General features: G+C 47.1%; 1 protein-coding gene across 5 annotated transcripts in view; it reads right to left on the bottom strand.

Moving 5' to 3' along the window:
* The window catches only part of FAM193B (family with sequence similarity 193, member B), a 32,070-nt gene extending 5,966 nt beyond the window's left edge, over positions 1–26,104 (bottom strand). Inside the window, exons 1-7 of one of the 5 annotated variants that reach the window (XM_008570897.1) lie at positions 24,977–25,970; positions 19,753–19,813; positions 12,455–12,697; positions 11,434–11,674; positions 9,763–10,147; positions 6,518–6,719; positions 5,349–5,588 (exon numbers count right to left, since the gene is read on the bottom strand). In XM_008570897.1, coding sequence (XP_008569119.1) covers positions 5,349–5,588; positions 6,518–6,719; positions 9,763–10,147; positions 11,434–11,674; positions 12,455–12,673 — 1,287 coding nt within the window. In that variant the 5' untranslated portion in view covers positions 12,674–12,697; positions 19,753–19,813; positions 24,977–25,970. Of the gene's footprint in view, positions 1–5,348; positions 5,589–6,517; positions 6,720–9,762; positions 10,148–11,433; positions 11,675–12,454; positions 12,698–19,752; positions 19,814–24,976; positions 25,972–26,006 lie in introns of those variants that run through there. The other 4 variants (XM_008570901.1, XM_008570898.1, XM_008570899.1 and 1 more) reach the window with 4 other exon arrangements.
* Positions 26,105–26,161: the final 57 nt, after the last annotated feature.

The following is a 26,161-nucleotide window of genomic DNA, read 5'->3' on the forward strand; positions in this document are numbered from 1 at the left end:
GGCACCTTGGTGCTCAGGTGAGCAGCAGCTCAGTCCAGAGCAGTGTTTCTAGCTATGTGTGGAGTTCACAGGCCATGGAAATGGACGATGGACTGAAGGACCCTTCACCATCATAGCTTTGCTTTTATTTGTTATAGACTGGAATTCCATGGAAGATTTTATTCACAGAAAAAAGTCTTGTTGCTAAACAAAAATGCCTGAAAACTACTGGTGTGGTGGGAGTGACATGGAACCATGTACACTTTGGTAGCAAGAGGAGAAAGCACAGAAATGCACGTTTTCTGCTATGTACCATAAGCCTGGTACTTTCCATATGTGGTCTCATTTAATTGTCACAACTGCCCTTGTTGCATCGTGATCCTCAATTTATAGAGGAGGAACCTCGACTTTGGAAAGTATAAGAAACTGGCTCAATGTTACATGACAGGTAAGTGGCAGAGTTGGGACAGTACACCCAGCCCAGGTATGGCCTTCAGATGTTCCTGTTTTTCAATGCCATTTGACAACAATTTACTGATCATCAGACTCTGAGGCAGTGGGTGAGGCTCTGGGAGTCCAGCCGTGCATAAGACCCAGTCTCTGCTTCGCTGATTTTAGTCTGCTAGGCAAGATAGACATGCAAACAGGCTGTTTAATTCAGAGTGACAGTGACAAATGCTAAAGGGAAGAAAGAACAGGGTGCTCTGCGAACCTAGAGGAAGTGCTCCTAACCCAGTCTGGGCCATCAGGGAGTGCTTCCCAGAGAAGGCAGTATCTACCTGCAGTGAGCACTGAAGGGTGAGAGGCGTTATCCCGGACAAAGTAAGACAAACATTTTCTAGGCAGAAGGAATAACAAGTGTAAAGGCTGGGAAATGGGAAACACAGCATCTTTAGGGAATGCAAGCCATTCAGAGGCATAACTGGAGCCCAGATTATTTGAGGGGTTGAGGGTGATGGGAGTGGGCTGGAAGGCCAGAAAGGAAAGGCTGAGAGATGAAGCTGGCAAGCTAAGCAGGGGATGGATCACAAAGAGCCCTGTAGGCCTGCTAAGGTCTGGGTTTGATCCTGAGGGCAGTGTGCACCCACAGAAGGCTTTTAAAGCAGTGGTGGTATGGTGGAGAGAAGTGGACTGGGTTAAGCATGGATAGGACTTTTGGTGATGGGTGGGGAGGGCAGTGTGCACCCACAGAAGGCTTTTAAAGCAGTGGTATGGTGGAGAGAAGTGGACTGGGTTAAGCATGGATAGGACTTTTGGTGATGGGTGGCTTGGCCGTACAGCAGGGGTGGAGAGAGAACAAGACAAGTGGGAAAACAACACCAACGACCACTGCAGCTGCTATAGCAGCTCCCACTGACCGAGTGCTCACATGTGCCAGGCACTCTGCCCAACCTTTCCATCCATCACTCCATTTCATCCTCGCAACAACCTATGACTTAGGTTCTACTGTTATTCTCATTTTATGGACGAAGAAACTGAGGCTTAGAGGTTAAGTGATTTGCCCAAGGTCATACAGCAAGTGTGGCAGAGCCGAGCTTCAAACTGAGGTCCAATTCCAAGGCCCGCTGCTCTCGGTCACTATGAGGCACTCGCTCAGGACAGCACCCAGGGTTCTGGTTCAGGCAACAGGGTGGATGATGGTGCCATTAACTAGACAGACAACAGAGAAGGAAGAGCAGGCCTCTTTGGAGAAAGACAACTAGCCAATTTTGGATGTGCTGAGGTTGAGGTACCTGTGGGACGTCCATGAGGAGGTGCCCCGTAGCAGTAGGAGACATAAATGTGCAGTGCAGGGAGGAAACACTATCTGGAAGGCTTCCCTTTCTCTGGAGATGTCCTCAAGAGGGAGGGTCAGGAAGAGGAAGAGGAGCTCACAAAGGAGACAGAAAAGAGGTCAGAGAGGTAAGTGAGAAATCTGGTGAACATGGTGTTCCCACTGCCCTTTCCCTGGCCCTGCTTGGCTGAGGATGGAGGAGCCAAAGACAATATTTAAAAGGAGAACAAACACAAAATGTCAAATGTTGCTTAGTGGACAAATAAGATGGGAACAGGAGAGTATAATGTGAACTTAGTAACAAAGAAGTCACTGGTGACTGTGGAGGATGTGAGTGGACAGCAGCATGCAGTGAGTGACAAGAGAAGAGAGTGAACAGACATCATTTTTGAACAAATATGGATGTGATGACATGATGGGAAGAAAGAGGTGGGGGAGAAAGAGGATAGAGGCTGAAATAACAGTTTGCTTTCAAAAAAAGAGAAAGTAGTGGGCACAGTGAGATGTTGATGGGAAACAGCCTAGAGGAGAGGCCAGAGCTCCAGAACAGGAAGCCTGACCTGGACTGGGCAAGCAAGACAGGACTGGATGGGCCTCAGATGGGAAAAGAGAGAACTCTTCTCTCACAGCAGGGAAGAAAGTTAAGTTTGCGGGTGAAATAGTGACATGAAAAGAGAATGCCTGTCCAATGGCTTTTTTCCTTGTTGAAACGGGAAGTGAGGTTATTTGCCAAAAAAAACAAGGTGTAGGGCCGGCCCAGTGGCGCACTGGAGAGTGTGCCGCTTGGGAGTGCGGCGGCGCTCCCGCCGAGGGTTCGGATCCCATGTGGAGACCGGTTCCCGCTCACTGGCTGAGCGCAGTGCGGGCGCAACACCGAGGGTTGCGATCCCACTGCCGGTCCCCGGTATGGGCGCGACACCGAGGGTTGCGATCCCGTTACCGGTCAGTAAAAAAGACAAAAAGGAAAACAAAAAACAAGGTGTAGCTGGGGAAGGCCTGGAGGTTTGAGAAGAATGGGTCTGACAATGGGGTGTGGTGAACAGAAGTAATGAGCAGCAAGAAGACTAGGGCACTGCAAGAGGCCTGCCAGGCAACGGAGGGGGGGCCTCTAGCAAGCAGGAGACCACAGGGCTAGGGTGCCACAGACAGACTCCGTCATGTGCTTTCCTGAGGTGTAGAAGGTGAGAGCAGGCTGAGTTAGATCCAGGACTGCAGTTTCTCTGAGTGGGTGTGACAGGCGATGGGCAAGGAATGGAGAGTACTGGTAGGAGAGTGAGTGAATGATGGATGGGTCAACTTGCTCCCTCTCTTACCAAGACTCAGTGATACTCAATTCGAGGGAGTAAGTAATAGATTGGCCTGGGAAGAAGAGAAGGGGCAGGTGTCAGTCTTTGGTGGATGAAGGAGTGGGGGGTAGGGTGGTGGTGGGATGCTTTATAGATGGCAGAGCCAGGGGCACAGTTTCAAAAGGAGCAAGGATTAACACATGAAAGTGAGAGTCATGGTCTGGAAGTGGGATAAGGGAACAGAAAGACACTTGGCTTTATCTATCGCCTGAGGTGAAGAAAATGAGCAGCCATCAGTGTTTTGGTGGACAGCCAGATCATAGTAAAGTCCAGGAGGTGGAGGGACTTCAGGGAGGAGGCTGCTGTACAAATAGATAATGACCAAAGACACCTATCACGTGACACTGCCACTGTCTGTGTACATGTCTGTCCCTGCCAGCGGCCCCATGACTCTGTCTGGAAAGGCAGGGCTGGTGGTTCAGTCTACACCCTGGCCTTGAGACCGGGCCTGACAGACAGTAGCTGTGCAGTAAGCTTTGGAATGATTAAGTAGAGCATGATAAATGGCAGCCTAGAGATGCACAAGATGTGGTGGGAGCAAAGTGGAGGAAGGTCCCCAAGGAAGTCTGTAAAGGAGGAAACATCTGAACTGAGTTTGGAAATAAAGTCTGTCAGGAAGTAAAGGAGAGAGAAGACAGCATTACCAGTGAAGAAGAAGGGATGTCCAGGCACACAGATTTAGGAAAACAATCAGGCCCAGGAAATGCCAAGTGTGCTCTCTGGGGACCTAACTGGGGACTACAGCTGTAAGAGGCCAGGAAAAGCCAGAAAGACCACTGCAGCCCACGGAACACTTCTGGCTGGTTAACTCTGGATGGGAGAAAGAAGGTGCTGGCCATTTTCTGAAGGCAGTGGTGGGACCCCTTGGCTCACTACTTCAGGTTGCAGGAGAAGAATCCTGGTTGTCCTTTATGCTGGAAAAAGATGGAGAATCACTTCTGCTTTCCAGAGCACTAGGGCTGTTTGACCACCCAGGAACTGGAACTAGCTGGTTGTCAAACCCAAATCTCTTCGGATGCTGGACTCCTGAGTGTAGTACTGTGCAGAGGCAGTTGGGAGTAGGTGGGTGAAGAGATAATGAAGCCACAGGGACAAGCCATCAAACCCTGGGGCTCATCTGGTGGCAGAGCTGCCCAGGAATAGCTCACTGGGTTCTATCCTCAGCCCCAAGGACTGGTTCATTCCCAAGGCTTCAATTACATCTCTGTGCTGGCAACTGTTAGCCCGCACCTCCGTCTCCACTTGGATGTCTCATGGGAAACTCCAAGTCAACATGTCCCAACCGAATTCATTGTCTTCTGCAAATCTCATCCTGGCTCAGTGAAAGGCACCACCATCTTGCGGGTCACTAAGCAAACACCTGGGAGACATCTCTGGCTCCATCTCTCTGTCCTGCCATCAGTTTACCAAGGCCTGTCACTTCTGCTTCCTCTGAAAATCTCTCTTGTGCTCTGGCCCCCGTCAATACCTCCCCCATGGCCCATCATTTCCTGCCTGAGGTATCAAACTCAACGTTTTCCTGCCTGGAGTATCACTGCTCCAATCTACCTTCCATATTGCCATACCATAATCTTAGAATGTAGACCTGACCAAGTACATTCTTTGATTAAAACCTTCCAGTGACTTCCCCTTATCTGCAGGATAAAGTCAAAGCTCTTCAGCAGGTCCTGTGAGGCCTTCCCTCACCTCCACTGTCTGTCCTGCCTCTCTTCTAAGTTTTAGCTGTACCAAGCTGCTGTGGAATGTGCTATGCCCCCTGCTGGGAAGGCCCGCCTGATGAATGGTACTCACTCCCTATGACTCAGATCACGAGTCAGCCTCTTGTGAAGCCATTTCAAACTCTCATCCCAGTACTTGTCACATGCTAATGTCCCTGCTCAGTTTTGAGTCAGTCTCCCAATGGACTGAGCTTCTCCCAGGTGAGAATTGAACTGCATAACCCTTAGGCTCCCAGTATTTGTAGAAGTGTTTACTGAATGAATAAATGACTGACTGAAGCAAGTCCTTGACTTGGAGGAATTCAGCAAGCAGCTTCTGAGGCCAGGACATATTTTTTCCTCCAATCATTTGCCCCCAGGCTCCCTGACCCTGATGCCTCCCAAACTTATCCAGATGTTCCCAGAGCAGTGAGCCGTGCCAAAACCTCTGGCAGCCAGCAGCACCATTCATGCCCCAGGAGTCTTGGGGGTTGGGGTGAGGGATTCCTCAGGGAGAAGAGGCGGCAGAGCTGGGTTCCCCCCCACACCCACCTTCTTTTTCAGCTTGTGCCGGGCCCGCTTGGCGGCCCTGGCGCTGTTGGGGACTTTGGGCTCCGTGCTGTTGATGAATTCCAGCAGCTCATCCACATCTCGGTGGTCCACGGCGGGCTCCCCAGGGATCCCGCCCAGGGCGCCCCCCTTCATGGGCAGCTCCTCTTTCCGCCTGGTCAGCCTTGAGCGGAGCTTCTCCCGGATCTCAGTATAATTCCGACTCGTCGGGGCAGCGGGTGGCTGGGGGAGGGGGAGGTGCTGACATTACACCGGGGGCCTGGGAGGCCCATAGCACTCCCACCCGCTGGCACCAAGTATGTGGTGAGAAGCGAGACAACTGTTCTTTCTACCATCAGCCACCAAGGCCAAATGGCTTCACCCTCAGCCAGGCTCCAGAGCAAGGCAGTGGTGGGTGAAGGGCGTGGGAGGGAATAGGGCAGAGCTGGGTGAACAGTGGCTGGGGAGCCAGGAAAGCAGGTTTGAGCCTGGACTTCATCACTTGGAAGCTGTATGACCTTGGGCGAGTCACTGAGTCTTTGTGAGCCTCAATTTTGTCGTCTCTAAAACAAGGATAATAACTCCTAGCTCAAAGGTGACTAGCAATTTAATTACTTTCATTTCTTCCATCCTCAACTGCTCTACCCTAACCGGCAGCCCTTTCCTCTTCACCTTATGAGACTTCTGAACTGCTTTCTCCCCCTGTCCAGAGACAGCATGTACTCTGATCTGAGCCTCCTTCCTGGCGCCATCTGTGCTCACGGCCTGTCCCTCGGCTGGCTGTCACACTTGGGGAACTGAGAGCCTTTCTGCTTCCACTCTGCCTTCATCACGCACAAGCGTTCACTTCTCTGGGATTACACACGTATACATACTCATCAGAATCATAGCTTTCTGCCACTTCCTTTCCTTTTGCCTAAGGAAAAAAAGTCAATCTTAAGAGAAACCACGAGAAGAGCAAAGATAACAAAATGTTAAAAAAACAAAACAAAAAAACCCACCTCACAAATGTGCTGTGAGGATCAAGCGAACAGACGCTGGTGTGAGGACTCACAGGGTCCCAGCATGGTGATTACCACTGTGAGCAAGGGGGTCTCTGGGGAGAACAAGGTGCTCCTTTTGCTCACCTTGGCTGGCCCCCAGCCCCCTCTGGCCTGGGCAGGCTCACTCACCGCATTGTGGCCGAAGAACTCACAGTAGCAGCAGTCACAGAACTTCCCATCTCTCTGGTGTGTGGAGGACGAGGTGCAGGAGCTTTGCTCAGAGCTGCTATCCTCTTCCTCGCCCAGCCCCTCATCTGCCTCGCAGGGCTGGGGCAGCTGGCAGGCCAGGCCACTGTGTGCAAACTTGTGCCCCTTGCACCCAGGGTCCCTGCTGATGGGGAGAAAGACAGGCCCAGATGTGAGGGAGGGCGATGCAGGAGCAGGCCACAGCAGGAGCCTGGGGAAGCACCCTGACCACCACCCACCATCCCCACTGCCCTTCATCTGCCTCACTCCATGGAGGTCTGAGGCAGTCCAATAGCACTGGCACCTTTCATAAGAACAGGGTGAATACCATTGCTATCCCTCAGGGCCTATCACAAATGCAAACACTGCTCTTCTGGAAAGGCTTCCCAATGCCTCCCCTGCTTGTGCCCACCACATGCACCCTTCTCGGGGCACTGTGTATGCCTTTCTCTATCCTCCTGTTTATCATGCGTTTTTGTAATGGTCTGTTTGCCCATTCATCTCTTAAAGTAAACTGTGTGTTCCCCGGGGGCAGAGATTGTGCCACTTCTATTTTTGAGTTCCAGTATAAAGCATAACAATCTTGCACATGGCAGGTGCTGAGTATACAGGTGTCTGAATTGATTAGAGGGCTGCTGGCTCCCCTGGAACACCCAAGAGTGATTAATGAGGTCAGTTTCCTTTCACTTTCTAAGGTCCTCATGACCCAAGTCCAGTGCTCTGCCCCAGTGGGTGGAACTGCCTCAACTACAGGGTGATGAGTTGAGGAAAAGTATATATGTCCTCTGGGCCACAGACCATAAGAGCTACCATCTATGTCAGGTACTGCATTCAGCATATTATTTCTAATCATCCCCCAAGTTCTGCAAAATATGTGTTATTACCCCCCATTTTGCAGTGGAGACTGAGGCTCAAGAGTGCTTGCTTACTTTGCCCAATGGGCGGCCAGGACTCACGCCTGTCTGTGTGCAAAGCTAATGCTCTCTCCATTGCACTGTTCTGCCTCTGGATTTTGGGATGCACTGCGGGCATATTATAATATAGAATATTTTCCCAGGGTAAGCAGAAGACACAGCCCTGAATGGTCCCAGAATTGGAGCCCTAGGTTGGGCCATCAGCAACTGTATGTTGCAGGGGCAGGTGCTAGTGCTGAGGCTGAGGCTTAGTAGCAGGGACCTGAAAAGAAGGACAAAATGAAAGGAACCGGGTGGAGTCCCAGCTCCTACAGCAGTCCAATGCAACCCCTCTCTGCTGCTAGAAAGGACAGTAAGCGTGTGGCAAGGATTAAAAAATTGAGGATGGCAGGAATCATTATCAGTAGTGCTTACAGAAGTTCATTCTAAATTGACCATTCTTCATCTATTACATTAGCAGAATTCATTGTAGAAAAATTAAAATACCCAGTGCTCCTGAGAATATGGAAAAACTAGCACTCATTGGTGTTTACATCAACTTGGAGAGTCCTTTGCAAAGCAGTTTTTAAAAGTATATTAAAAACCCCCCTCCAAAACCAAAACTAAACAACAACAAAAAATGCAAAAAACACCCCAGAGAACCAAACACCCTTTAACTGAGAAATTTTTTTTCACTCTGAGGACTCTATCCCTGGGAGAAAAATCCAAAAGGGGAAAAAAACTTCAAGCAAAGACATCTTTAGAGACATTATCTATAAGGTTAAAATGCTGGAATGACCTAAATGTTCAGCAACTGCAGAGGAGTGAAGTGAACTACGGTCTCTATTTTCCAGCCTTTAGAGCTGAGGGCTAAGAACAGCACACAGAAACATCAGCACACTGATGAAAGAAGGCTAAGTGAAAACCAGAGGACATAAAACTACACAGACACCATCAACACTGTGTGTGAAAGATGCATGAGGAAAAAAACTACCCAGAGTGGTTGCATTAGGGCGGTGGGATTTTAGAATGGGAAAATACAAATGCAAAATAAACACAGATCTGATTTATAACACAAGAACATCCGAGGGTGCTTCATAAAGTTCATGGAAAGACTCATACTGTCTTTCAATTCTATTTTTTCTATGAACTTTCTAAAGTGCCCTCATACATCTAACTTCTCCAAAGAATTATCCTCCAAATATACTCGTATTTTAATATGATCTTTTTCAGTACTTAAGATTTACTTCTAGAAATCTCCCTAGAGGACATAATTGGTCATTTAAACACAGATTTAGCTGTAAAGATGTTTGTTTATCATGGTTAAAAGAACCGAAAATGCCTAAATGTCCAGGAATAGGGGAATGATAAAATAAATTATGCTAGAGCTACAAAGACATTAAGTGGCCATTAAAAAGTTTTTTGAAGAATTTTAACTGGGGAAATTATCACAATATAATGTTAAAAGTAAGTACTACACAAAATGTACATCAAATATGGACCTAATTATGTTATTTATGCAGTAGTCCCCTCTTGTCCGCAGGGCATACGTTCTAAGACCCCAGCAGATGCCTGAAACCACAGACAGTACCAAACCTATATACACTATGTTTTTTCCTATAGAGTAATGGGCAGGTAGCATAGACAGCATGAATACACTGGACAAAGGGATGAGTCACATCCCAGGAGGGATGGGGTGGTGGGAGATTTCATCACACTACTCAGAACGGGGTGCAATTTAAAACTTATGAATTGTTTATTTCTGGAATTTTTCATTTAAAGTTTTTGGACTGCGGCTGATCAAGGGTAAATGAAAAAACCATGGAAAGCAAAACCATGGATAAGGGGGTACTAAAGTATATAGAAACATCACGAAGAAAATATACCACAGTGTTAGAAGTGTATCCTTAAGGGCCGAGCCCGTGGCGCCCTCAGGAGAGTGTGGCTCTGGGAGTGCAGCAGCGCTCCCGCCGCGGGTTAGGATCCTATATAGGGATGACCGGTGCGCTCACAGCACTCAGCTCACTGGCTGAGCGTGGTGCGGCCGGTCTCAAAAAGGACAAAAAAAAAAGAAAAAAAGAAGTGTATCTTTAGGTTGTGAGGACATTTTTTCTTCTTTATACATCTCTGGATTGTTGCAAGTTAAAAAAAAACACTTTTTTTTACAATTGGAAAAACAATGAAAAAAAAAAACAGTCAACCCTTTAATTTCCACCCCCATGGTACCCTTGCAAAGTTTTCCAAAACTCTAAATTCAAGTGAGCAGGGTGTTGGCCCATTATACCGCTCACTTACCTGTGAGTGCTAGAGGGTGGCTGGGCACCCGGCGGCGGGAGGAGAGGCCCACCGCAGTTCCCACTGCAGTGCCCATTGCAGGGGTGGCTGCACCCTGAGAATGGTGGAGGCATCTTCAGGAGCGGCATGCTGGTGGAGGGCAGGTGGGGGCTCTGACATGGCCCTGGGGTGTGGGCGGCGGCAGCAGCAGCAGGGCACTCTGAAGCCTGGGCAGGGAAAGGTGCTGCTGGGGTGGTGGGCAGAAGGTGTGGGTGAGACAGTGAGCCAAAGGAGCCAGGGTGAGATGGAATTAGAGATGCTGGCTGGGGGTGGTGGCCGGTGGGGCTGTTAGGGGGAGCAGTGAGGTCTGAGTGCTGGTGGTGCTCCGAGATGGGGAAAGCCTCACCTGTGGGCAGAGGGAGGAAGAAGGGGTCAGAATGGGAGCCCAGACCGGGGGAGGAAAGCCCACAGGCTCACTGCCACAGCATTCTGCCTACTGTGACCAGAGAGCACAGCTTCTCAGCACAGGGAACCATAGAGCTGGAGAGATTTTTTTTTTTTTTAAAGATGACTGGTAAGGGGACCTAACCCTTGACTTGGTGTTGTCAGCACCATACTCTCCGAAGTGAGCTAACTGGCCATCCCTATATAGGGATCTGAACCTGTGGCCTTGATGTTATCAGCACCACACTCTCCCAAGTGAGCCACGGGCCAGTCCTGAGCTGGAGAGATTCTACGTGGGAGGCAGCTCTCTGCACAGGCTTGAGGAGCCCAGGCCCCAGGGAGAAGGCACCAGGAATGCTGGTGCCACGGAGGGGCACATGCCTCTGCTGTGGCATTAACAGGAGATGTGTGTTCTGTCTCTCAGGGTCTCTCTAGGACCTGCTTATGCACAGGCATTCCTCAGGCCTGGGGTAGGATCTGCAGAAGTCAGTGGAGCAGCAGGCAGCTAAGTGAACCACAGCAGCCAGAGTATGCCAGACTCCAGGGAGGCCCCAAATTTCAGAGAAGTGGGAAAAGGCTTTGATGACTCTCTCTGGCTTATGCACAAAAATAACTGGAATTATGTACAGCTCAACTCTCATAATTCTTGGGGCAGTACCAATTTGAAAAACTCAGCCTCCTCTATTTACATAACAAAGTCTTATTTACATAACAAATCAATAACCCAAGGTTTTTTCCTCTGGGTCTCAGTTATCTCAGCGACTAAAGGCTTCTACAGCTGCCAAATTGGCTAATAATCATGGCAGCTTGCACCGCCAATTTCTTATGGATATAAATGCAGTGTTCTTATACCTATCCCTTAAGTTGAAAAATAGAGGTCTAGGAAGACAAGGTGCCCAGGTCCTCGGTGGTGCTACAAGGGTCAGGTGTTAGGTGATCTGAGTCCTACTTCCCTAAGGTCCTTCCCAGATTCCACTTTCTACTGAGACAGTGCCCACCAAGTCCCCTCCTGGATCAATGTGAACAGCTATCAGAGCCAATGACAGCTTTGAGGGGCAACATTTTCTCTATCAGCAGAATTTTTCAACAGAGATAGTTAAGGTTTAGGTTGCTCCCCGTTTCCGTCAGAACAGCTCCACTTTTACTTATGTTAATAACCAATCTTTGATTTGTTTGAGCAAAGTGGCAAGGAAAACACAGCTGTCTACATTTATGGGGGCTGGCTCTCTCCCAAGCTTGGAGACTCACCGGGAATGGTAGGAGGACTCCCAAGTGAGCTGCCTGGAATGGCCCCACTGGAATGCGGGGAGTTCCAGAGGCCCGACAGCTTATGTGCCGACAGGAATGAGCTGGGATCCCAGTCCCCTGAGTTCCCATGGCAGGAGGAAGAGGAGGAGGAAGAAGACGAGGATGACGAAGAGGAGGACGAGGAGGAATGGGAGTCACCCCCACAAGACTGTGATTTGCAGGATGTGTGTGACAAGGAGATCTGGAGAAGGGGGAAGAAAAAAGCTCATGGTCACACAGCAAACATTGGAGCCAACTCTCTGCTGCCTCAGCCAAAACACAATTAGCACAACTCCAGCTACAAGGACAAATGAGCACCAGGCCTTTGCTGGAAGGGGGCTGTGGTGCTCCCAGTTACGTGAAGTGTGTGGATACTGGGGAAAGCAATTCTAGTAGAGGCAGATACTGCCTGTAAACTGTGGGCTTTTGGGGAGTAGTGAGAGCTGCCAGCAAGAGGAAGGGCCTTTCAGCCAGAAATCTTGAAGCTAAACTGATCCTGGGTAAACGACAGGGCCTGGAGGAGAATGAGAAACAAGGAAAGTCTGGCTGTGATTCATTAGATGGCAGATGGAGACAGCTCCCAAGTATCTTGGAGGCTTTCTATCTGGGGCCACATTTCAGACCCTCAAACCAACTTTTGCCCTCCACGTCATACTGCCTGGCTTTCAAGCTGCCACAGAGCTGAAGGCAGCAGGGCCACATGAGGGGGCAGGATCATGACCTAGCAGTACCTACAAGTGGGCCCTCTTTTTGTGCAAAGACTACCCTGGGGGGCCAGTGGGCTGCCTGAAGTTTCTCTCTTCTTCCCCCAAATCTGAACCCAATCCACCAATGCTCTGTCAGTGCAACCCAGCAGCCTCTCAGTGCCTGGGTTTAGGGGCTGCCCAAGGAGAGCCACCTGAGAGGACAGGGAAGGGACAGGCTGACTTCTTTGGGGAGGCAGCCCTTTTGCATCCAGGGACCCTCGTTAGTGATTACCTACCGCCACTGCATGTTCTCGACCTGTCTGCCTCTCATCTTCCTCCATGCTTTTTCGGCAACTCTGGCAGACCCATAGAGGCATCTCGCCTAGGAGATTCTTGACGAGCTTTGGCATGAAGTCAGGGGGCAGCTTCTCACCCTGCAACACCAGTCCGTTTTGAGAAGGGCCTTCTTCCCAGCCTTTACGTTCCCGGTGACACAGTAGGCAGCAAGTCTGCATAGACTGGCTGGAGGTAGGGGGGACCTGTCCAACAGACAGAAACAGGGTTTCCCAGGAGGAGATAGGCTCTCTTTAAAAATAATGTTAATAATATTACTGATGCTACTTATTACGTGCCAGGCACTGGGTTAGGCACTTTATATACGAGGGTCCTTCAGAAAGTTCATGGAAAGATTTGTATTCTCTTTCAATTTTACTTTTCCATGAACTTTTTGAAGTACCCTTATACATAATTTCACTTTAGTCCTTGTAACAGCTCTGCAAACAAGGTGTTCTTATTCCCAGTTTTCTTTTTAGATGAAGAAACAGATTTCAAGAAGTTAAATGAATTGCCCAAGGTTATAGAGCTAGTGAGTGGTTGAACCCCAGTGAGTCTGACTCCAAAGCTCATGCTCAAATGTCCTAAAGCCCCAATGTTCTCAAATCTTAAAAGTTAAAGAGAAGATGGCCCTTCCCTCTCTGGCATGTTTGGGAGGGACCACAATTCTTGGGCTGCCTGTGCATCCTACAAAACAATCCCCATCTGGAAGGAAAGAATGCTTTCAGTCAATGAAGAGTTCGGGAGAACATGTGAGTTTTCTGAAAAACTGCACAACTCCTTTAGGATCACAGCAACATTTTGGAGAAGGAGTTTGTATAGCTAGTCAAAAAGCACCAACTCAACTGAAAATTGTGTTGAAGGGAAGGTAAGGCAGACCCTGGTACTCTTGAGAGGCAGTGCGTATGGTGAAAAGAACCTGGGCTTTGAGGCCAGACAGACATGCATTCTAATTCCTGCCTGACCACATAATAGCTGGGTGACCTTGAGCAAGTTATTTAACTTCCCTGAGCTCCAATTCCTACCTACTTTGCAGAGTTATTGTGAAGATCACTGCAGAAGCAGGTAAAGTGCCTAGCTCTGTGCATACCCATAGCATAGGCCCCCAAACAGTTATTACTTGGACTTTTTTTTCCTTCTAGGACACACTTGACCCCCAAATGTAAGTCTATAGGTTTTACATTGAGGGGTACTGACTGGGAGGCTGACTGCATTTAATAGCCTCAATTAATGGCTTTCCCTTATATCTTGCAAACTTTACAGTCCCCTCCCACACTGACACTAGGTGTGGCCATGTTACCTTCTTTGGCAAATGGGAGCTTAGCAACCATGCTTGAAAAGTGTGTATGCAAGGGCTGGCCCGTGGTTCACGTGGGAGAGTGTGGTGCTGATAGCACCAAGGCCACGGGTTCGGATCCCTATATAGGGATGGCTGGTTAGCTCACTTGGAGAGTGTGGTGCTGACAACACCAAGTCAAGGGTTATGATCCCCTTACCAGTCATCTTTAAAAAAGAGAGAGAGAGAGAGAGAAGTGTGTATGCATTTCTGTTTGCTTCCTTGCATGGCTAGGCTTGCTTTCTCTTACACCTCTGCCATGCCATGAGAGCATGACCAGGCTAGCTGCTGGAGGGGTGTGAGAGATGTATGGAGAAAAATGAGTCTACCCAGCTGATCAGCCAGCTAATCAGAGATATATGAGGGAGCCCAGCTGAAATCAATCAAGCCTGCCCAGATGTGCAGAAATATGCAGTCAAGAGATAGACTCCTGAGAAACAGCAAATGGCGGTGTTTTAGGCCACTAGGTTTTGGGGTGGTTTGTTATGCAACAACACTTAACTGATATACCTTCCAAATTTACCCATTACTAGGTAACATGTTTGCAGAGGCCTAAAGGAATAATAAGAATACCGTCTGCATCCTACCCATAAAACAAATGCCATCAACTTTCTTGCATGAAATCACCTTCATACAATGAGTTGGCATCAAGGGATCCCTAAATCTGTAATGTTACAATTACACTGACCTGGGTCCCTGGTTTCTTGATAAAGATAGGAACCAAACAGTAGTACCAGGAACATAATGAAACATTTGGGGAAGTACTAGGAACTTGGAAAAGAGTACCAGAGAGATAGAAATTTTATATGTGGAACTCACAAAAGATACTGCCTAAATAGTCTCTGCCAAGGGTACATTTCAGTGAGCAAGGCAGTTGCTTAATGGCTTCATAAGGAACCCAACGATGGGGAGTATCTCATGCAAAGGGGTGAAGATTGATGGAGAAGGATGGTGTTCAGAGAAATTAAGGCAAAAGAGGCCTTTCTGAGAAAGTGTACCCAGGGAACTTCCCACAGCTACAAGGAGTCATACTAACTCTAGGTAGAAAAGGTGATGCCAATGTCCAAGTTCTTGTAATGACGGTGACCATACTCCTAAGACAAACACCAGGACATGTAATTTTACTATACTAATTTCATTTCATTTGGGTGTTAGGTTCCAAAATCATCACATAAAATGAAAATTTTGTATCAGTAAAATTACTCCCCAGATTCTTTATACGGCCTATAAAGTACAATATATATCGTTTTGTAGGTACAACCAGGAACTCAAATGTGTAAGGCAATGTGTGATAAGTATTTTTTTCTGTGTTCTTTGAAAAGTGAATATACAATCCTACAAGTTAAATGTGTGACCAATGTATGCAGAGGAAACAATAGCTCTGGCACTAATCCCACTAATCCTGAGACTCCATCATTTACCAGCTATATGATGCTGGGCAAGTTCTACTTACCCTCTGTTCGCTCATCTGTAAAATGGGATTAAGTACTAATTTGTAGGGTCAGCTTTGAGAATTAAATGTGCTTTATCACATCTAATAAAGCACCTAGTCCAGTGCCAGGCACATAATACATTGTCCAACATATAGTACAAATTATTAATGTGATGGGAGCAATGGGAACAATAAATGATCACTGTATTTTACATGAATGCAAGAATCTTTCACATGTGATGAATCTGAGGTTACTTGCTAGACATCTTAATCTCTGCTCTCAACCCATTAAGTCATTCCTTAAGTTCCCAAAACACTCTGCATTTTCCTACCTCAGCTTTGATGAAAGGGGATCCTCTGCTTAAAACTGCCTTCCTTCCCATATTTACCAATAAGTAGCTGGGCAGGGCATAAGGGCCCAGTTTAAATCCAACCCCCTCCAGGCTTTCCCAGAGAGTCCCTCTTGCAATTCACCTCTCCTCCCCCATATCCCTCTAATACATTATGCCTTGGTTATAGCATTTGTGCCTTACCTTTATTTACTTGTATCCTCTATCCCTTCTACTAGACCGTGCTCCTAGAAGACAGGCACCAAGTCTGATTTCTTTCTGGATACCTCACAGTGCAGCACAGGCCATGGCATAGGCTCAGTTAGGCACATAGTAGCTAAATCAGATTTGTTAAGTGTCTGCATGGCAATACAGCTGGCAGGCAGCTTAGTGAGACATTGCTTAACATTATTGCTTCCTACTGAGAAAGGTCCCTCTCTCTACCCTGGATCTCCATTCAAATGGCACACTCTTCAGGAATTATGATGAGATGCCCCCAGTTAATGGAAATAATGTGACTCTCCCTAGAGCTAAACTGGTATATGAAATGAGATTAGCTACCAATGGAAGTGACTTTATGTGACAGGCTATCTTTCCAGTTAAAGGAAGAAACACAGGGCCTGGAAAGTCAATTGAGCTTTAACTCAATTGAAGCAGGGTTGATACTACCTACATGATGGTGGTATAGCATAAAGCTGCCCAGAGGATTAAGTGACATTAGAGATACAATGTACTTAGCTCAAGGCACTCGATCTATTATCTAGGCCCCTTGGCTATATCTAGGCCCCAATGTATTATAGCAGTAGGCACTCTAGGCCCCTTGGCTGTTTTGTTCTTAGTAAGTCTACACTGGAGACTAGCTCATCTATTGTCCTCTCTGAGTTTGGTATACTTGAGTCCTTTCAGGTCCAGGCTTTCAGGGTGGCCATTCCCAGGATGCAACGCCCTGTGGAGCTGGGAACTTTTCTGACATTTTCATCTCTGCTTTAACTGCCAAAAGGTGGTAAGAATCCCAAGCCCTGGAGAAGTTATATTCAGTCAATAATATCACTCACTATTCCTTCACATTTTTGCTTTGGCAGAGGAAAGCCCTTGGTTCAGAGTTCCCTTAGACTACAATCTCCTGCCATTTTCCAAATTCTGGCAATCACGCCCTGAAGAGTCAGTCAATCCAGGCTTTCACTAACTGTTCTCAAGCTGTGTTTTTAGCACCTGGCACAGTATTCCCACATAAACATCATGACCAGTAAATGTTAATCGAATGAATGAAGAAATATTCAAACATTTTTCTTCATCACAAAGGTTGCAACCAGCATCCCTGGGCAACAACTAATCATTATTCCTGCTTACCTCAGTTTAAATTTCAGAGCCTCTGAGGATACAGGTCTAGCCTTAGACAAAGATGGAGGAAGAGGAAGGAAAAGTTCTAGGGGTTCTATTGATTTTAGATCTGCTCGAAAAAGCTCTAAGATAATTCTGCCTCACTCTCTGAGCAAAATCAGAATCCCTGGAGAGTGTGGGATTACTCACAGGGGGTCCGTGGTATAGCATGAACATCCCCAGACCAGTAAAGCGGAAGGTGAACTCTAGACCTTGGTCACTTCAGCAGCCAGGGGACTGGTATTGGTAGCCATTAAAACCAATATCTGTGCTCCCTTACTTGACCAGGCCCAAGAGTTTTCTGTCTTGGCCTGAGAAGCATTAAGCTTGGGCATTCTAGTTCTTCCTGGATAAAAAGAGATAAAATCAAAGGAAGACTTGCATACTGGCAGACATTTTCTCAAAAAATGAACATATGAACAAAATAAGCCTGTCACTTCAAGGAAAACAACTGATAGTACTTGTGGCCAATGATAAAATTCAAGCTTTCAAGTGAAAATTAGAATTTCAGGCAACTTTTATCTACCACTATGAGCTTGACAGCTTCCCAATATTTAAACTGGTGGTGATATTAACAAATGTTATCTTTTGGTATTGCAAAATTTAGTGGGAAAACATTTGGAAGATCTGCAAAACTCAGTGAAACTATTTTCCAAATGACCAAAGCATGATGTTACAGATTCATGCAGTTGTAAAAGATTCATTCACAGTGCTGGACAGCCCAATGGATTTTTATGTAAATGAATATAAAGACTTCAGATTCCATACTGCAAAGAAAAATATCTGTAATCATCTGGAAAGGTTACTAAAACACTCCTCCCTTTTCTAACTATATATCTATGTGAGGCTGATTTTTTTTCATGTGTTTCAACCGAAACAACATATTTGAACAGACTGAACACAGAAGCACATAAGAGAATCCAGCTTCATATTATCAGCCCAAACATAAAGAAATTTGCAAAAATGAAAACAAGACCATTCCTCTAATTTTTTTGTCTTGGAAAATATAGTTATTTTTTATTAAAAAATCGTTACTTGTGTTAACATGATAGCTTTAATACTGTCATTCTTAAATGAATTAGTGACTATTTTAAAGCTTTCTCAGCTTAAATACTTATTTGGTAAATATCAATTGATATAACCAACATAAACAAAAGCTCTTTGGGGTCCTCAATAATTTTTAGAAAGGTAAAAGGGTCCCAAGACCAAACACTTGGAGAGCTGCTGATATAAAGCCTCTAACAGTGCCTATTGCACAGTGGATACACAATAAATAGTGATTATTAACAACAATGATATAGTTCTCATGGCACATCTGGACAGTTCCCTGGTGGGCATGACTCAATGGCCTTTTTGTCCACAATTTGGGAACTGCTGGGGAATAACCCTGGTCACAAGGCCAGGCAGCTGTCAAGGACTGCTCTGAAGCTGGATGGAATTTCCAGTACTCAACTTGGTTTCATTCCTCCCATGAACTCCTCTTAGCCTCAAGAGTTCATGTATGTTTGTACAGGATTTCCCCCAGACACATGCTCTATCCAACCAGCTGCCCTGTAACAGGTTCCAAATTCTATTCTTAAACAGCCCACTCTTAAGCTCTACTCCAAGAGCTTCCCTGTTACCAAAGCAGAGGATAATAGCAGCTAAAATTCCCTCTCAGAAGCAGAGAAAATGATTAATCCCTAGCCTAGAAAAACTCATCAGCCCAGTTTATCATCACTCACTCTTCCATTCACCTATTCATTCCCTATTCAGCAAACATTCTCAGAATCCCCAGCCTTGCGCCAACCAACCATTGTGCTAGGTGCTGGGAAACATCTACTTCTTGGCAAATTACTTCTCATCCCCTAAGATCGTGGTCAAAAGTCAATGAGGCTTTTGCTGGACTAGGCTAAAAAGAACTAATTCTTTTAGTACAGCACTTATTACATTGTGCCATAGGTGTATTCTCTGTCTGTCTCCAACCCCCTGGTAGAGTGAGCTCTTTGGGGGCAGGGAGTAGATCCGGGTCATTTAAATATGCCCAGGAACCTAGGATTGGCTTAGGCCTGGCACATAGCTGGCATTCACTGAATAAATGAGCCCACCTGGCTCACATCTCAGCTGCTCAACTGAAAGGATAGAATTTAAAACATAGCCAAACCAGCCCCTTTCCCGGCTCGCTATGCTAAAGGCATAGCTAAGTCACTGAGCCACTGATGAGAGGGCAATCACTGCTAAGAATCTCAGACCATTCTAATGCTGGCAATCAGAGCTACAGTTTGTTCTCAGGGAGCTGACACAACCCCACCTCATACCCTGGAGCTTTTACCCAAACTCCCACTCAACTTGTGGGCTCAGGCCCTTCTTGAAGGTAGAGCAGCTGTTTCATACCATAAGGCCAGTTTGTGGAGAATCCTATCTGGTTGTACAAATTGAGTTGAGGTTAGGACAGTGAGTATCTCTGATCCTAGTGACCCTCCACCCCACAAGCCTAGCTCATACATTGAACCTGCTTCCTGGGTACAATCAGCCACAAGGAAGGCCCAAGTTGCTGATTTACCTGGAGCTTCAGACCAACTACCGTTTTACTACTCTAACTGCAGCACAGGTTTCTCATGGGAGAAAGAGCATGAACTTTGGAGACACACAGTTGTAAGTTCAAATCCCAGTTCTACCATTTTCAGTATGATCTTGGAATATTACTCAATTTCTTTGAGCCTCAATTTCCTCATTTATGAAATGGGAATAAAACCATACTTCACAGAGTTGTGAGGACAGAAAGAAATAAATTGTGTAAAGTACCTGGCCTGGGCCTGGCACACAGTAGGTGCTCAATACCCGTTAGTTTCTTTCCTCTTCTGCCCTGGAAGAAATGACAGGGAAACTTACTAAGTGAGACTTGCCCAAACCAAACATATTACCTGAAGCACAGGACAGAGGACTAGACAAGTAAATTTCAAGGCATCTTTGACACTCAAGTCCATGTTTCCTGCTATAACTTCCTAATAAGAACCTTCAGTGTTGGCAGTCCCTCTGGCCTCTTCTTTCTGCCTTAGTTTCTCTACATGACTTTTCAGAGTAGCTAGAGAAATCTACTCATTTCAGAATGGAGGGGGAAATCATTAAGGGAGCTAAGAGCTTTGTGTGGGGAATAATGGGCAGATGGCTATAGGACTTCAGCATGTTCACTCACAGGCTGCATAACCATGTGGCTACTCAGCTGGGAGCTGCCTAGAGTTTGAAGAATGAGGATGGAAGCATGGGCACAAAACTGAAGGGCACAAACACAGAACCCTTCCCAGGACATACGTATGTCCCTCCTCAGTCTTTTTCTGCTTCTGCACACCCTGCCACGAAGGACATTCATATCCCAAATATATAAAGCAGTCACACCTTCATGCTGTTCTCTCTGCCTCTTCTTTCTCTTCTTCTTAGGCTCCATTTGGGTGTTACATCCTCCTAAGTCCATATGCAGAATGAATTGGGCTTTGCTCTGGGATGCCCTGACACTTTTTAACGTATCTCTAGAATAGAGCTATCCACATATATCCTAGTCGTTGAAATCTGTCTTTTCCACAATGCTGTGAGCTTTTCAAGGGCAGAGACTGTGCCCTGTGAATCACTGTATTCCAGTCATTCAGCAGAAACTGTAGCACATAGAAGGCATGGGTAAGCGCTTTGATACACAAAGGAAGATTAGCAGTTGGAGAATATATTAATAGGGCAACAAATGAAGAACTGGGGAAAGTTTTTCTTTTTTCTTTTTCTTTTTTTTTTTGTCTTTTTCCGTGTCCGGCAACGGATCGCAACCCTCAGTGTTGCCCCCGTACCGGACCGGGGACCGGCAACAGGATTGCAACCCTCGGCGTTGCTCCCGCGCCTCGCTCAGCCAGTGAGCGGGAACTGGTCTGTATGTGGGATCCGAACCCTCGGGCAGGAGCGCCGCCGCGCTTCCCAAGCGGCACACTATCCAGTGCGCCACCGGGCCGGCCCGAAAGTTTTTCTTTTTTAAACTAAAACCTAAGTTTTAGTTTTAAAAATCTTACTTAGTTTCTATTCCTGCATATAGAAAAGCTCCTCCCTGCAAAGCCTCATTCTTTGAAGAGTACCGTAGGCCTCCTCAAAGATCCCCATGGCACCTGCAATTCAGCAGTTCACAGATCCAGCCACAGTCAGAATCACCTGGGGGCAATTCCACAACAATAGATTCCTGGGCTCCAGACCTGGAAACTGATTCTGTAAGTCTGGAAAAAAGGATCCAGTAAAGCACAGGGGATCTGATGATTTGTTAGGCTGGGGCAGAGGGGTGGAATTGAGCAATTATAGCTGCCTCTCCCACTGAGAATTACTTCCTCACATGCTATCAGAGAGAATTTACTGAAGCACATCATGTTCACTTTCCTACTTAAAACCTTTCACTGATTCTTCACTGCCTACAGGATAAAGCCCAAACCTCTTGGGATTGTTTTCAAGAACTATGCTAACCTCTCCAGCCTGATTTCTCACCATTCTCCAAATGAGTCGGCAGTTCTCGTGTCTGGTTCTTTGTATACGTTGCTTCCTTTGTTTAGCCCCTCTTTCTCACCTTGTCTTCTCCTCTACTCAGAAGCCTCAGAAGCCTTCTCTGATCCATCCTCCTCTAGGTTATGACTTAATGGATATTCTCAGCACCAAGCATCTACAATAATCATAGCTACCACTTGTGCTAAGTGCTTGACAAGCAACACTTGCTGGACCCTGACATTAACCCTGTGACTTTAGATTCATTGTCACTTTATACTTGAGAAAACAAATCAAGAGGCTAAAAAACTTCCAAAAGCCACTTATTAGGATCTAGGATTTGAACCATTACTCAGAGGAAGTTGATGCAACACCTTCTTTTAGCATTACTGCAATTACTATATACATATTCTCTACACCATGAGCTCCTCATGGGCAGGGACCATGTCTGGTTCACTTCTGCATTCACAGCTAGCTCAGGGTCTGACACAGATCAGAGGTCAGTTAGTGTCTGCAGAATAAATGAATGCCAGATGAGGGAGACTAGACATCACAGCATGTATGAAATGGCTGGTCTAAATGAATGAATGACTGTCAGCCTGGCCCAGCAGTAGGGACAGGTAAGAAGAGGTAGAGATCTAACTTATTTCTTTCATTATAATTTAATTTAACAGCCATGTATTGAGCAAATGACCATGCATAACACATACCCCCCCCAAATGAATTAACACAGTCACTGCTCTCAAAAATTCTAGGTGCAGTAAGCAAAGGTATTAGGATCTTAATCATCCATCTGATATCACACATTAAACTTATAGCTCTGGGACAGTTTAAGGAAATTAAAAATCTAAAACCCTGAGTGGATAAGTCTTCATCTTCAAAGGCCTTTGGCATTTTAAAATAGCGAGTCTCTACTGGCTTATGAAGAAGAACCAGAGGTGGCAGGGATCCCCCTTTAGTATCATTTCTTCCCCCTGGCAATGGATGTGGTACAGGAGGGGCAGGCAGTGATTTTAAGGATGAGGTCCTTGAGGATAGGGACTATCTCATCCATCTGTGTACCAATAAAGGCCCTGGCACAGAGGTCATTTTGATGCTTGCTGAGTGAATAATAAGACGTTAAACATAATAAGATGGTTTTAATAAAGATACCAGCTGATCACCCGCTCCAATTCCTTGAGGGAGCAGGTTTACTCTGAGCAGTGGGAGAACCACGTCTCTAGAAGCCCTTTAAACTAGACTGGGCAAAGTCCCAGGGGATACCATAGAGAGATCAGAGGTGGAGAGGAACAAGAAGTGGGGAAGGGTAGGATGAGCTCACCTCCCCAACTGCTAGTTTACATTCTACCAAGTCTCCTGGGAGGTTACTGCGTGTGTACCTGGATTACAAGCTGAGCAGTCCAAAAGAGAACAAAGACAGCTAGCATAGCTAGCAGGTGAGAATGCTCAGGCTTTGGATGGCCATCTGGCACAGCTCTTGACACCTCCAACTCCTACTCTTACGTAAAGAGCCTTTATGTATGAGGTGCTACGTGGGTTGCTTCACATTCTCTTGTGAAGTTGTTGATGAGGCTCAGAGAGGGGAAGAAATGTGCCCAGAATCACAAAGCTAGGAGGCTGGGCTGGAAGTTCAACCCAAGTATGTAAACACTATTCCCCACTGCCTCCTTCAACTGCTTAAGGTTTTTCCCCCTATGATAATAAAGCAGTAATTGTTTTAGTCTTCTTGTGAAGTAAATGAGGATTTGCACTCTTAGTAAACAGATCGATGTGGTTTAGTGGTCTGAAACAATGGAAAGAAAGAACTTTGGGGATCTCAATTAACCTGTATTTAAATGTGTACTATTTAGGCAAATGAGTGAAGGGATCTAGAGAGAACCAGAGAAGCCTAAAGAACACATGCTAAAGGGGTCAGATGCTACTCAGAGACTACAGATTACTATCTTATGGAAATATGGGCCTAGCATCACTAGATCTTTAGAGTTTTAAGGGGGGGGGGCACAAATCCAGGTTTGTGAGGAGCCTTCTAATTTTTAAAATGTTGGCTCAAATTAACATAAAACCAGGAAGAAAACAATGTGAGTTGGGACATTAGAACAAGTCTATGGACTGGAAGTGGTCTTTAAATTTACTGCTTTTGGAGTTGGTTTGGCATATGACACTGAGTTTCACCCTCCTTACCCATTCTGTGCATATAAGACAGGGTTATGAGTGGCAGTGAAAGCCAGAGATCCTCACCAAAGGCATGCAGGTGGACAGAGTAATGACTGACACCTATCCTTTCACCAGGTACTTTTCATCAGGGCACAAAAAGTCTGCCTCTGGTATCCAGGCCCTGCTCCCGGCAAAAAAGTGGGGCACAATCAAAACAGTCTGTCAGTTTGTTTGACCTCTTTGTGGCTGTAGTTGGGGGAGGGGGGTAAGGCCCTGTTAAAAATCTGTCCCAAAGTACATAAGAGTGTCTTTTTTTATTTTTGGCTTGACACCTATAGAAAGAATCATTTGGGCAAATGTTCACTTGCTCTGAGTTTCTGTTTCTTCATCTGAAAAAATAAGTAATAATACTTATATCCTTCAGGTTGTTCATTAACATTTGTAACCACCAGGCACAGGGTTACAATGGTGACTGACATCGTTCCTGCATTCTCAGAGTTTATGTATAAAACAGACAAATAATAACACCAATAGTTAATTCATCATATTCATGCTGAATGTTGAGGAGAAATACAGGGGAAGTGGGATGATCAGAAGTAAGGTATGTAAAGTGCCTGGCATGAATGAATTGGCAGGTCAAGCATGGAGTAGATAAGAACACCATAGGAACCCAGATGTCAGAGGAGTTAATGAAGCATACTGCTCTTGGGAAGGTTGTGTCCTCAATAAAAACTGAACAGTTAAACCATCATCCAAGTTTTCTGGCATGGACCCTACGGTGCTGTATGGTCTGAATAGAAAGGAGAGAAGACAACAGCTCCCTGGGCCTTCCCTTCTCTCACTCTCATCTTTTGAATAATAGCACCCCCAGGGGGGCAAGCCTCAGGGTTGGAAACCAGAACTAGTGGGGGCAGGGTGGGGATAGGGAGGTGGGGGTGTCTCCTTTGAAACCAGTGTCAGCCCAAGGTAGGAGGTGGGGCTTCTGACACTCGATAAGTGATGACATTTTTATTAATTAAAAACCTTATTTTGATCTCAGACACAAAGGAGACTAGCATCAAAACTGGGTTACAATAAGCACAGGTTCTGAATTCATTCATTCTCTTTCTCATTCACCTAGCTATTTCTACTGTGTGTTGGCAAGGCCTTGGGCTAGGCATCGAGTATCAGAGATAGATGACATAGTCTGTGCCTCTGTGGAGTTCACAGTCCAATGCAGGGAACAGACACATCAACAGTGTTTCATCACAGATGGGGAATGCTACTAGAGAGAAGCACAGAGGGCTTTGGGCACAGAGGGGGCACCTGATGCAACTGGGGAGGTCAGGGAAGGCTTTCTGGGAATGGTACCCCAAACAGCATCCCCACTCACATGCACAATTCCAGAGATTCTACTAGAAGGCTGTCAAGAGCCATGCCTTCTGGCTGCACCAGCCTCCCAGAGTCCCCTGCTGCCCGATGCAGTGTCTGCAGAGCCAAACGCATCTTCCGCCACGCCTCATCCTCATCCGGCGCTGCATCCGACCCTCCAAGACTCCTGCAGGAGACTGCCTTCCTCGGCAGGCTCAGCCAAAAAACCAACTCAAAACTCTTCTGTCAGAGCAAGCTTAGGGAGAGCCACCCAGCCCGCGGTGCCACAACCCTCCCAGAGCAACTGTGGCCCATGCCACCCCAGCCTCTCAGCGAACACAGGCAGGGTACCTCCCATTATCTCCTTTGCTCAAAAGAAAGTGACCTTCCTCCAAATGGCAAGCTAGAAGCTTTGGAGAATACTCCTACTGCTCAGTCTCAGCAGGATTCGCCAAACTAGGGATATGAGGATCGGGGTGGGTTGCCTTGTGGGGTAGGAATATAGAGGGGAGAAAGGGGCAGGTTTTGCTAGGTTTCCACCTCAGTGCAGGAGACCCACCAAATAGTCTTCTGAACACCCTGGCTATCTGCTCCAACTGCTCTGCTGGGCAGGGAGAGGAGGAAGGCCCCAGGAGACAGATGCTGGGGCACAGTTGCTGAGGGAGGAGTGGCAGGTGTGAAGCCGCTCCCCGGGGGAGAGGGAAGAGGCTGCAGCCCAGCGCCCTGAGATGGCCTGTGGCTGGGTGGGGGAGCAGGTGGGCCCCGAGGGAGGTGGAGGGCAGACTGCTGAGCTGCGGCCTCAGGATCAGAGCCCAGTCCCAGACAGGGTGTATGGTCAGGACATTCAGCCTCGGCTCCAGCTCGGAGGTGGCAGGGAGAAGGGAGCAGTTTCAGCCTGATCGCAGAAGGACGGGCCGAGGCTCGGCGTTGGAAAGAGGGGGCCAGGCTCCAGCTCCAGCTGCGGCAGGATGGTCCATCCCCAACCCCGCCCCGCTCCCGCTCCGGGGAGGTGAAAGCGCCCGAGCAGCCAGAGTCGCCTCCCTCGCTCCTACCTGCAGGCCGGGCGTCAGCGTGTCCTCACCCTCCTCCCTGGGGTCGCCGCGGTCGGCCTCCGCTGGCGCCTCCGCGGGCCCTCCACCCGCTCCAGCTTCCAAGCTTGGCGGCGGCGGGGGCTCGGGCGCCCGGGGCTTCTGCGGCCCCGCGGCCC

This window comes from Galeopterus variegatus, unplaced genomic scaffold (assembly GCF_000696425.1).
Source record: "Galeopterus variegatus unplaced genomic scaffold, G_variegatus-3.0.2 Scaffold641, whole genome shotgun sequence".
Classification (NCBI taxonomy): domain Eukaryota; kingdom Metazoa; phylum Chordata; class Mammalia; order Dermoptera; family Cynocephalidae; genus Galeopterus; species Galeopterus variegatus.